The sequence below is a fragment of the Branchiostoma lanceolatum genome, chromosome 10, assembly GCF_035083965.1.
Source record: "Branchiostoma lanceolatum isolate klBraLanc5 chromosome 10, klBraLanc5.hap2, whole genome shotgun sequence".
Taxonomy (NCBI): domain Eukaryota; kingdom Metazoa; phylum Chordata; class Leptocardii; order Amphioxiformes; family Branchiostomatidae; genus Branchiostoma; species Branchiostoma lanceolatum.
This window is the reverse complement of record NC_089731.1, coordinates 8,983,751-8,996,316: the sequence shown is the minus strand read 5'-3', so window position 1 is coordinate 8,996,316 and position 12,566 is coordinate 8,983,751. Positions and strand designations below refer to the sequence as shown.

The 12,566-nt window shown below is 36.9% G+C and overlaps 1 protein-coding gene across 22 annotated transcripts in view; it reads right to left on the bottom strand.

Moving 5' to 3' along the window:
* The window catches only part of LOC136443158 (kinesin-like protein KIF1A), a 51,906-nt gene that overhangs the window by 33,973 nt on the left and 5,367 nt on the right, over positions 1-12,566 (bottom strand). For 16 of the 22 annotated variants that reach the window (XM_066440258.1, XM_066440254.1, XM_066440260.1 and 13 more), the window contains exons 2-14: positions 11,986-12,197; positions 10,579-10,652; positions 8,464-8,646; positions 5,992-6,134; positions 5,412-5,513; positions 4,340-4,451; positions 4,100-4,177; positions 3,853-3,918; positions 3,373-3,405; positions 3,092-3,179; positions 2,583-2,661; positions 1,165-1,307; positions 130-237 (exon numbers count right to left, since the gene is read on the bottom strand). In XM_066440258.1, coding sequence (XP_066296355.1) covers positions 130-237; positions 1,165-1,307; positions 2,583-2,661; positions 3,092-3,179; positions 3,373-3,405; positions 3,853-3,918; positions 4,100-4,177; positions 4,340-4,451; positions 5,412-5,513; positions 5,992-6,134; positions 8,464-8,646; positions 10,579-10,652; positions 11,986-12,085 — 1,309 coding nt within the window. In that variant the 5' untranslated portion in view covers positions 12,086-12,197. Of the gene's footprint in view, positions 1-129; positions 238-1,164; positions 1,308-2,582; positions 2,662-3,091; positions 3,180-3,372; positions 3,406-3,852; positions 3,919-4,099; positions 4,178-4,339; positions 4,452-5,411; positions 5,514-5,991; positions 6,135-8,463; positions 8,647-10,578; positions 10,653-11,985; positions 12,198-12,407; positions 12,433-12,566 lie in introns of those variants that run through there. The other 6 variants (XM_066440264.1, XM_066440272.1, XM_066440273.1 and 3 more) reach the window with 4 other exon arrangements.

Genomic DNA, 12,566 nt, shown 5'->3' with positions numbered 1-12,566 from the left:
TATACTGAAGCACATTTTACAGTAAAGCTTTGGTTTTGGAGTTTGGACTTTCTTACAAACTGCCGAATGTTAGTGCATGGCATATAAGAAAGGCACCATCACACAGTAAGAAGACAGAAAGGACCGTACCATTTAGGTTGTGAGGTTGGAGCTGCAGATTCTTGTTAGGAACGTTGGCATTGAGCTCATCTGTCGGTGACAACAAGGGAGTGGATCCATCCGATTTTGTATACATAGCTTAGAGGAAAGGAGGCATTTGGAGATAAAGAGGGCATATATGTCAACATGTGAGGAGGTGAGACAAGGGTTTCAATGAGGCGGCAGCGTAAGCAACTGCAAAGGCAGTGCTTGCAAACTTAAAAATAGGATATAGTGTAGGAAAGCTATAACTCAAAACAAAAACAGATGCTTGGAAGAAGTGTTGTTGAAGAAATAAAAACTGATGGTGCAAATAAATTTTGGGGTTATGCAAGGATTACGCAATAGATATTTTCAAGTGAATGCTGTAGGAGGGCAGATGTTTCTCAAGTGAGAACTGGTCGTCAAAAAACATTAAAAGTAAACCTTGCAACAGAAGTGCCAATGGACAGGCATCCAGGCTTTCTTAGCTAACACAAAATCCACTTTCATCAGTCATTCTACTTACCTTTGTTGAGTGGTTGCATTCTGCAGGTAAACCGTAAAGTAACTGTACAATGAAGGCTAAACTATATCTAAGGTAAATAATCAAATATTAGCTTACCGAGCCTTTTTAGGAAAATTGAAAAGAATTGCCTTAAGTCTTTTGGCTTGCCAAAAATTGAACTGTTCAATATCATAATGCTATTTAGTGATTATCATAATTAACACAAAGGTATAACTGACAATTCAAAACAATTCAAAATTAACTTCACAATATCCAGTCTATGGAAACATTCACTTGAAGCTTGCATGAAGTAAAACTATATTTAGCAGTTCATGATTCCAGGCTCTTTTGTTGCATGTACAGTTTTCAGATACATTGAACACAGGTTCAAGATCTTTCATTAATATCAACTTTCACCCCTATTCTTGGATGGACAATATACTTATATATATATAGCAAGACATCATTGAGAAAATGTACACTGTATCATGTCCATAATGACTGGTACAGCCCATACTCTGGTTTTCAAAACAACTTACAATCCACAAGATCTGCTAGTCCTTCTGACTTCAGAAGATCCTTGAGACGGTGAACTTCCTCCTTCAGTTCTCGAATCAGTCGGGCGTTGGGGTCTTCGTTTACTACTGCCTTGCACACAATCTGCTTGGCACGGTCGGCATATCTACCATTAATTCAAATAAAGATAGTTTAAACGTGAACATCATTTTCTGGGCTATGGGGCCAGCCAGATCATTAACAAGGAGACTTATGGGCAGACAAGCATTTCAAAGAATGAACAGTCTGATCATGATACATTCGTTCTTTAAAAACGAAAAGCACAGCTTCACAAAAGCCTTTAGTTTGCCTTATTGAGATACATGTAAATAGATTTTGTTTCAGGGAAGCAAGTTGAAAGAAGCAAAGAATTTGTCGACCTATATCTAGGTGGAAAGTCTGGACTGCTTCCATCTTTAACATCATTAAGAAATTGATGGGGTCACCTTTTGACCAATACATAAATGTCAAAATAGACTAGCACTTAGTCTAATGGTGCTACATTTTTGTCCTTGGCAAGTAAATCCCACTAATGGTAACGATAGGTTTTCGATACACACAAAAACAATATCTTCAAATCTTCAACTTGTTCTAATACTAATGTTTTAAGGAAGCATTTTGAAAGGACCAAACTAGCAATTACAAGACTCATATTTTTCACAGATTTAACTTAACTGTAAATGAAGAAATGTTCGCGGTGGGTTTATGTTCACGGTTTTCGCTGTAAGCTCTTCGCCATGAACTTAAAACCACTGAAAATTTTTTTTTATCCTCCTACCCCCTTGTCTACTATTGTCTCAGATGCAAACTTAAAACCACCGCGAACATTCTATTTTCTCCCCATCACAAAATTACAACCACGCAAACTTAAATGCATACAGTATTTCTAGCTTCAGCATCATAAAAGTTTCAACAGAGCCTCCTGCTGACGCACATGTACACCACTAACTCACATCCCACACAAGACTTTGGAAAGATGTATGTGTCTCTTATGTCGTTCTAAGCAATGTTGTAAATCATGTGTCATGCCATCCTAGTTACACAGGTCCTGGAGATCACCCCCAATGCACGAAGGCTTCCATAACAATTCACCAGTGTCATGATCTTTCATCTTGTAGGGTATCTACATTCATCCAGGCATCTCCAAATGGTACTTGCATCAAGACTAGCATACTAATCAAGCGTTGGTGCTTTACGATTCATCTAAAAGTGTCCATTACAATCTTCATCCTGATGGGACTGTGAACCCCATCTATGTGATACCCAAGCCTGTACTGCTACAGTGCGTAGTCATGAAATGCAGTCCAATGTGCATTGCAGTGATTGAGATTACTTTAAACCAGGATTGTAACTGGTAGAGTTTTACCAAGTTTCCTTGATGGTTTCAGTAACTTGACCTCACCTTAGTGTACTCAGCGTTTCTTCATAGTTAATATCAGCTGGACTAAGAGCAGCAATCATAGCGGTCTTGGAATTCCCACCTGCAAGATGATTCATCACGGCATGTTGAGTTTGACAGTATTTCTAGTAGTATCATACTCCAGTTGCTGGCTTCACGCTATGCAGCAAATTCAGATGTTCACACTTAAACTCTCTAGAGCCAAAACTGCCCTCTTTTCTGATATGTAACTAGCATACATTTGCATACATGTGCAAGAATCAAATTTGCATGATAGCATACACCAACACATGTACAAACTAATTTCATCACCAAGGATATAAAAAATTTGAATAATTGCATCCCATTTGAGATTTAGTTCTTTCATTGACATTGGCTAGTTCTAACCTTCTCCCTGCTACCTAACTGAGCTTTTAATTCCACAATAGGGAATTGGGTGCCAAACAGCTACTTCAGTGTGCTTAAGGTTAATTGCAACTTTCTTGACAAAGTTGATGGACCAAGAAACTCACCAAGGTTCTCCCTGAGAAGCCAGGTCAGAACAGAATCACGGTACGGAATGAAATCAGACTTCTTCCTCTTCTTCGAACCAGACTGTGACTGAAATAATTCAAAGCAACATGGGGTAAGACACAGCAACATACCAACCACTTCAGAAACTTAACAGTGTCAACAGAAAGTGCCATGGGTGTGGTCACGAGAAACAGTTTAATTTCATAGGAATTTCTGAGGATGCTAATGACATGGAAGTTCAATACACAGAACGTCACATGTAATTAAGAAGAAGGGACACCTTTATTATCTTCTTCATATCCCCAGACTGCGACTGATGATGGAAGGACAGGATTTAAGAAAGGTGCCATAGTTAGTTCTTTTTTTTTTTTCAGAAAATATTTAGATTTGAAAAAATTAAGTTTGAGGTGCATGCATAGCACAGCACAAGAAGCACAAAGCAATTCAAATTTCTAGCGCAACAAGAACGAACAAAAATTTCTTTGTGGGGCTTGGCTTCGCAGAATGGCATTTTGATAATCATGGCACAAATGTATGCACACTAGAAAAAGTAAACAATACAGAGGGCACTATGCAAATTGAAAGTAAATGACTGTACCATATTGTTGAAGCAAACAGTACCTTTATTATCTCTATTTTAAAGTCAACAAAAATTAACCTAATTCTAATGCACTATACTAAGGAAAGCATTTCTTGGCTATAGTATGGAAAAAGCAAAAGCAGCAAAATCAATAATATAACTGACCCAGAGATCACTTACCGACTCTGCTAGTGCATGAATGACTTTGCCCAGGGTTGTTAGGGACTTGTTGATGTTAGCTCCTTCCTGTATTTCAAACAGAAAAGAAAAACAAGATCAATGAACAGCATACCATAAAACAGATAGTGAGTGAGCATGAATGTTCTTCTTATAGGTATATAACGGATATTCTGCAAATCAATTAAGTTGTCTTTATCCAGAAATTTACACATTAAATATATTTCAAAGCTGACTATAGGTTTGTCACCTTCAGTCGGTCACCCTTGGCACCAGTGGCGTTCGCTCGCTCGCTTCCAGCCAGGTCTACTAGACTGATCTTTGCAACCTGTAAAACATTCAAAAGAATACAATTAAACATAAAGTTTCTTTCAGAAGATCTGATACATTTTGTAGATTTCAAACAGAAAGAACAGATTCTGAAGGATAATATATCATACAGTGTTAAAAATGATTATTAAGATGTGAAAAGAGATAAGTTTTGCCCTACCTTCTCGGTGGAAAGGTCTGTCATCTCGTCATGTCTTTTCTGGGTGAAGACTACAGTAAACACAGCATGAGAGCGGCTGCTGGTCTCGTTCATGTTCGTTGCTGCTACGGTTCTGAAAAATGGTGACAACAATCAGACAACACAGAATAGAAAACATCTCAAAGCTCACTTGTCAACCAGTTTAGCGTTGACTTTGAGTACTTTGGCAAAAATATCTGAGCTGAAAGAAAATCTGTATCAACATTCTTCCTGCTGCCTACATGTAACTCTGTAACCAACATGGAATTGAGTGCCGAGGGGCAACTTCAGTGTGCTAAAGGTTAAAGAAAATTGATAGAAATAAGATACAAATGTCTTGTTTGGTAGAAAACATTCAGGAATACTGTTCTGCAGTAAATACAATGAATACTTCAGTTTGAAAGACATTTCTTCTCCAGCCTACATTACGGCATTCCCCTAAGCCATGCAGGACCCATGGCATTCTCTGGACTACATCGCATGTCACAATAAACATCAAGTTACGGCCTCGTTAAAAGACGACGTGTCATCTTTCACTCCTGTTTATGGGCCATTCTGCTCCTTGATGTTACAAATCACACGTTTTGATGAGCCATTTCTAAACGACTCCACCTAAGGGTGAAATGCCAGTTTACCCCACCCCACTACTTTTCTTATCGTTATCACTGCAAGCTATTCATTATCAAAATGCCGTGAAATACTTCAAGCACATCAAGAAAACTTGTAAATGACAACCATCTTTAGTATGCTATCCATTCCTGATTTACTGGTAAGTTAGACCAATAATGATAATCATGGTTATTACTTTTACACTGTATTATTTGGATTTCTCACAAATGATGTACATTACCTTCTTGAATAGAAATCTACACAATGTATAATTATTCTTTTTGGCTGTTTTCCATGCCCATTTCAAGTTTAAATTTGGAAGGAAAATCAGATTTATCTCAAGAAAAATAACTAGATTTTTATCTCGAAAAATATGACACTAATAAAATGAATAATATTAATAATGAAATCATCAAGTAAACTGGGATTTGTAAATTTTCTGTACCTTGCTTTGTTGCCTTCATCCATGAGTGTGTTGATCTCGTTAAAGGAAGTCACTGCTAACTTGGAAAGATCCTCTACATATGGTCCTAGCAGAGGATGCTCTCTGTCATGGGAAAATATTCATTTCACACATTTAGAAAGTGCAAACTGCATCATACACAGTAACTAACATCATCACAAGTACTTAAAAATATTTATTGTTGAAGTACAGGTACATGTACATGTACATGTACATGTAGGAGGGAAAGGAAGTCTTTGCATTGTTTTAAGATTGTGGTTGAAACTAGTCATTTTTACGGTAGTAACTACATTTGTATACAATGGACACACATCATGGCCATGTCAATGATTTCACAATGGAGAGGTTGCCAGAAAAACGTGAAAACTAAATCACAGCAAAAGCCTCATAATGTGATTTATGGGAAAAAAAGTCAATATATATTAAATTATACATCTACAAATATTTCTTAAGGTCTACATTTTTAGCATACCCAATGAACAAGATAAACATGGCTTTATCACTGGAAAGATTTAAAATCAATATTGTGCAATTATAGTTAACAACACTGTATTGTGCCCACCTAACACGTAAATTCCCCTTGTTCTTGGGGTTGAGCAGGTCGCGCACACGCTCGCAGTAGATTTCCATGTAGCTGACTTCCACCGAGAATTGCAGGTCCTTGCTTTCCTGAGTCTTAATTTTGTCAAACAGTTCTTCACATAGCTGAAAGGAAATATTGTTGATACTGTTAAAATACATTTATACCGTCATCTTTCACATCAAATTTTTAAGATGTACACCTGTACATGGATCCAGATATTAGGCATTCATTTAGTATATCTAAATATAATGAAATAAAACTAACAAAACATATTATTCAAATGTAATACATGACTGACAACTTGAAGATAAACTATCATTTGTTATATTTGTTCAATTTCTATTTATGGCACAACATTAGACAGTTTGCTTGCTGTTTATTTCAGTGGCTCAAATACAATTCTGTTAAAAAATTTACCTCATCCATGTACTTAAATATGTATTTCTACATCTGAATCTATTTGGAATTCAAGTCCATCCCTGACTCCATCCCCAATGAATATTTCATCCCCGAGTACAATGCTGCAGACAATACCAATAAATCACATTGCCCTGCGCGGGATGCATAACTTGATTGCACACCGGATATCCAATAATTGTAATCTCGGGACCAGGATCTCTTTGTCCCTAATCAAACATTGCGCCCTCTTAACAAAGACCCAATCTATTTCAAAACCCAGTTCTGTATACTAATTAGCTGTGCAAGGTGTATCTATTTGTATACAATGCATGCATTTATTCAAATGCAAAACTACAAATACCAATGTACATGAATGTTGAACCTTGTCAATACCTTGTATTTATTCCTACCTCATAATCTATATAAAAACTGTTGCTGATGACTGGGTCTAGATTTTCAATACAGGTAGGTTTAAGGTTTGCTGTTAAATGAAAAAAGCTTTAATACCCCTTTATATGCATTAATTAGTAAGAGTTGCTCTTCTAAGATTTAATTCTACATCATTTTAAGACCTCAGATGAAATTATAATAAATGCTAGCGTAGAAAAATCAAATCTTTTTTTTCCCACTTTCCACCAATGAATTCTACATTAAATGATAACTTTCAGAAATACAAAAAGTCAAACAATCCATCTTCAGCAGTATGTAACATGGACGTAATCTATGACACATACCCTATCAGTATGACCTATTTTTGTTATCTCTTTTTTACTAGACATGGGATGTCCTATGCATATATTATATAGATGCAACCTTCTGGCTATCAGTTCTACATAATGCATTTCCACAACTCTCCTTTCTCTCTCTCTGACACTTAATCTCTTTTCAATTTCCTTTACAAAGGAGGTTATCTTGTCCCCTATACTGGTCTGTTGGGGGTATGTGGGTTGTAAACGGAATACAAATGGATTTTCTTCAATTTTTTGTGTGGTAGGCAGGCCTTTGCCAAAAACATATTAGAAATACTTTCTTCAATTCAATGAGCACCCTGCTATGGTTGGCCATTGAACTAATAACACAAATTAAGAAAAAATTGTAGCCCAAATCAATACATACTACTGGTCATTGATAACCATGTCGATGTCTTTGAAGATTGCAGACAACACAGAGGTCATTAGTTCAGGGTAACACAATGTGTATGGGAAAATTGACCAACGCAATGTGCTCAAATCACAATTTGGCATACTTTCCACTTTGGCAAACCACATAAGTACCATTATACTGGACAGAGTTCTTGAACAACTGAATCCAAACTGGACACATCTGAGATCATTATAAAATTACACACTGTGACTCCAACTTGTCTGAGGAATTAAACCTTTTACATATGAAGGCGAATTTTCGATCCAAGGGTCGGCCCAGCTCAGACATGCTGTTAGAGATTGCATTTCAGAGGGTGACTTAAAGCCAGCGGCCCCATGTATAAAGGAGCTTCAGGTGTTAGCCTCAAGCAACCCAACACATTTATCAGTACACCTTTTGAAATGAGTATAGGTAGGACCCCTGAATACAGCTACATGTATGTCCAAGCCGCACTTCTAACTACCGAAAAAGCATCATGTTTTATTTCGAACAACTGAATCCCAACTGGAGACATCTGAGATCATTATAAAATTACACACTGTGACTCCAACATGTCTGGGGATTTAAACCTTTTACATCTGAAGGTGAGTTTTCGATCCAAGGGTCGGCTCAGCTCAGACACATTTTGTACAGTCGTCATTTCAGAGGGTGACTTAAAGCCAGCGGCCCCATGTATAAAGGAGCTTCAGGTGTTAGCCTCACGCAACCCAACACATTTATCAGTACACCTTTTGAAATGAGTACAGGGGTGTCCCAGGAATACAGCTATAGCCAAGCCGCACTTCTAACTACCGAAAAAGCATCATGTTTTGTCATCAGTTTGAGGTTGGCCGTAAAAATTCCTGTATTGAAACATAAGCAAATTTTTAGGAAGTTCATAGTGAAAACAGCCCATCTAGCCATCCCTACCTGAGGAATGATGCCTTGCTGGTCCCTGGGCTCAGGTTTTCCCATCATGGTGTAGGATTTTCCGGCTCCCGTCTGCCCATAGGCAAAGATGCACACATTGTAGCCTTCAAACGCATGTTGGAGCATCTCCTCTCCAATGTCCTGGTACACCTTGCTCTGACCGGCAAAGTTGGGATCTTGCTCCTACAGTCAGAAAATAGTTATACTTATAGGTACTGTATTTGTGACATTGACTCCTGTTACATTTTAAAATCATTCAGATTTGATATAACAGAAAATGTATATATTACCTAGGAGAGAGTTGAAGAGGAAAAATCTATAGCAAGTTTCCTTCATCAAACTACATGTACATACGCTGTATATGTGTGGCCTACATCATAAATGTATCATTTCAATCTTCAAAATACAGTTATTTTTAAACAAGTGTACTTGAATAATTCTGTAAATTACAAAAACAAAGATTATCTATATAGCTTGTTTTCTAGCAATTCTAGGATATCTAATCATTATCCCAGACTCAACTATTGACTGATTTTCTTTTTACTCAGAAATCAATCTTACAAATGATCCTTTTTCTGGCTGGGGCACGCTTTTATTGATCAACTGTTCTCCTTGTATTGAATATAATCCAGCCAAAAACAGATTGCTTAGAACTAGTCACGTATTGATCTGACAGTATTAGATATAATTAATGCAGCTTACAGCTAGCTCAGTATTATTTTGGGTGTTGAATTTGAATGAATTCTATCTAATTATATATCAATAATCAACTGAAAGTTATTTTTATCTTGTCTATGTTTCCATATTGTAAAAATAAGGAATATTTCTAACTGCCATTTAAATGCATGAAGGCATACAAGGTTTGTTATGGCTTAACTATGGTAGGTGGACATGAGTCATGCACGATATCTGCATTTTAAGATAAGATTAGGAACATGCATATGTTATGTTACATATTATCAAGATGAAAAGGCTATATAGCATTACATGTTTAAATTTCTGATATTCTGCCAAGTTATCTTCAAGAGTCTCCAAAAGATCATGGTGCCTTTAAAGATGGACTTGACAAAACCATTGAAATTATAGGGCCAACTCTCATAGAAACACTTAGGTACTGCCGATCGATGTTTGAATAAAACCACCGAACAAAGAAGGGCAAAGTCATTAATAGGTAGGCCAATCCAACTATGATGTAAATATTGTAATGATACAAGTACACCACTTGGTACATAATCAATGAAAGATACATGTTTTTGTATCTTGATAAGGTGTGTATTTGACAGTGACTTTCTATAGCTACATGTATCATCATGTCAACACTATTTACTGCTAGGCACAGAATTAGGTGGCATGATGATGATCCAAGTTGTATTCTGCGGCTCGGAGGTTGTGGAAACATAGATCTAGATATAAGGACAGGTATGCATGACTGGTGACCAAATCATTGACTCATTATCTATTTTCACCCAGTGTGTATAAACATGTGCTGAATATATAGAGGACAGACAAATATACATATATGTACATTTCTTACCACAATAGCTAAGCTGTTGACATCAAACAACCATGTGTATTCAAGTGTAGGCATGTGTTTATGCAAAACAAATTTTGTAAACTTCAATTTCTTTCAAAGTATCCCATTCAGTTGTAATTACAAAATTGTATTTGAATGCAATGAAGAAATTGCTGTAATACCACTTGGGCTGTAATGATTTTAAAACAAGCAGCTTAAAGGTAACTATAATATTTCTTCTGCTTTGCAACATATCTTGAAAGATTTCAGACAACAGTTTAACTTATATCGTTATAATGTGGTACTGTACAGCCTAGCTGTTGCCATGACAACATATCACAAATCACTCACTTCGCAAGCACTCTGCTTCATGCACAGTGGCAGTGGTTTGCCCTCTCAAAATGTTTTTCAATTTTATCATATTTCTATAAGTAGTATAATGAACTGGAAGATGCTCATTATGGAATTTTGTTTTTATTGTTGTTGGCTCATTTAGGGGCTGAAAAAGAAATCAAACATCACCCACAAAACTAACTTCAGGATGCCATTACTACATAAGGGTGTAGGTATGCTGGAGCAAATGTCATGGGAGCATGACTCACATTGGTGTGGGACCAGTAGGAGTAGTCAAAGTTGAACGCTTTCACATCCTTAGACTGCTTGGGATGTTGGATGGCTGAAAAGGGAGGAAAATATCCGTCAAATTCAAAACATGAAACACCGGCTATATCACATGACTGGAATGTGACATTGAACTTTTGAAGCAACCAGAGGGAACGCAATGTTGTCGAAATTTGGAGAACAACACATCCCAAAGCTAAAGGCATGTTACAATCGTATAAAGTTATGTTACCACTAGAGGTAGACAGGCTGTCTGAAAGTAAACATATACTGCATACAATTTAACTTGAATGTTTATAATTCAACATCATAAATTTTGTTATGTTGCCACACACAGAAATTACATTTTAATGACATTCATATATTCAAAACAGAAAAAGCAAATGTTGAAAACATGAAGTTTGTGTTGAAAATATGAAGTTCGTTTTGCATATCTTTATGGAGTTGTGTGTCTCGAAAGTTTGTCATAAATGTCAAAGATATGGCCTAATGTCAAAAGATAACTGCGTAGCAAGCCTCATCTAAATCCATGACTATTAACACCACATCGCCATTGCCTCTGAAGCTGTGCATATTAGTAACCTCCGCATGTACAGCCATAAGTAGGCCTTACTGCCAGGGGAGCCCAATAATCCTTAGACGTCATCAGCCCCTCCTCACTCAGCTAAATGGGAGTAATATTCATCTGGGCTAATGGCACACTGCGCCGCTGTTCTGACGTTTCAGGTCAGCAGACAGGAAACGTGAGACCAACGCTGGCAGAATTCAAACTGTGACGGACTAGGCAATAACAACATGCATATCTACTTCCTTTCTCCCAGGCTGCCAAAAGGCAAGAAAGAAAGCTTTTTGTAGGAAACTGATTCAGCGTTTTGAAGGACAATCTTTGCTTGTGTGGCTGAAAGATATTTTGGGGAATTCAATTAACTCCTGCTGCTATTCCGTCTGGTACACAATTCTAATTTCAACTAAGGCTATAGCACAGTTGTTGCCTGAAGACATCTTATTTTACAATAAAATTATGTACATTGAAAGACACATTATGTGATTCGATATATTAGCACTGAACAGGACTTATGGCTTTAGTCTTTAATTTCATCAAATAACCATCTTAATCTTTCCATTATGTATATGTCTAAAAGAATGACATTAAAATTATTCAAATCTATAAGACACAATCCAGCTTCTACAACTTAAACAAGCAGATGAATATGACGAGGATATAAATTATCTTAAATACATATATGTCTAAACTTAATAAAAGAATGACATAAAAAATCTAAATACATAATTAGAAAGACACAATCCAGCTTCTACAAGTAGATGAATATGACATGAATATAAAACAATAAAAATAAATTAAAATGGCATTAAGTGCAGAACCTTACCTGTTGTTTTGTCTTTCATGGAGATGACGCATTTTGCTTGGCGGCCAATCTCCCGGTTGTTAAACGGCCGTACGCGCACGGCAACCTTGACGGAGGACATCGTGCCTCAACCTGTGCTCAGTTACTTGCAGCTCCAGCAGATATAGAAGAGTCCAAGAAGGAAAATAGAGGGAAAGAAGAAGAAGTAGTAGTCTTGGATGTTTGTCTTCAATCTGCAAATGAAAGAAAAAGAATTCCTCTGTTAGAATACATCATAGCAACTGCTGTTTGAGTATTAACTGTGTTGCATTTTAACCCAAGCAATCATTGAAATAAAGCAGCAATTTGTTTTGGCTTTTCTGCCCTTCTGTATATATTCTAGTCATGAACTAATTGATATTCCAACTTGATACAACACCAACTCATCCAATTACTACACACACTTGCAAGATGGAGACCCCTTCCTCTTCAAAGATAAGCTCAGTTCCATTGATCTTCCCAGTCTGTATCAATGCCAAAGCCTGGGACGTGGGCATGAGATCAGTTTCTATTACCATATTGCAACCAAACACAATGGGTATGACTTTCATCTAGCCTGAAAA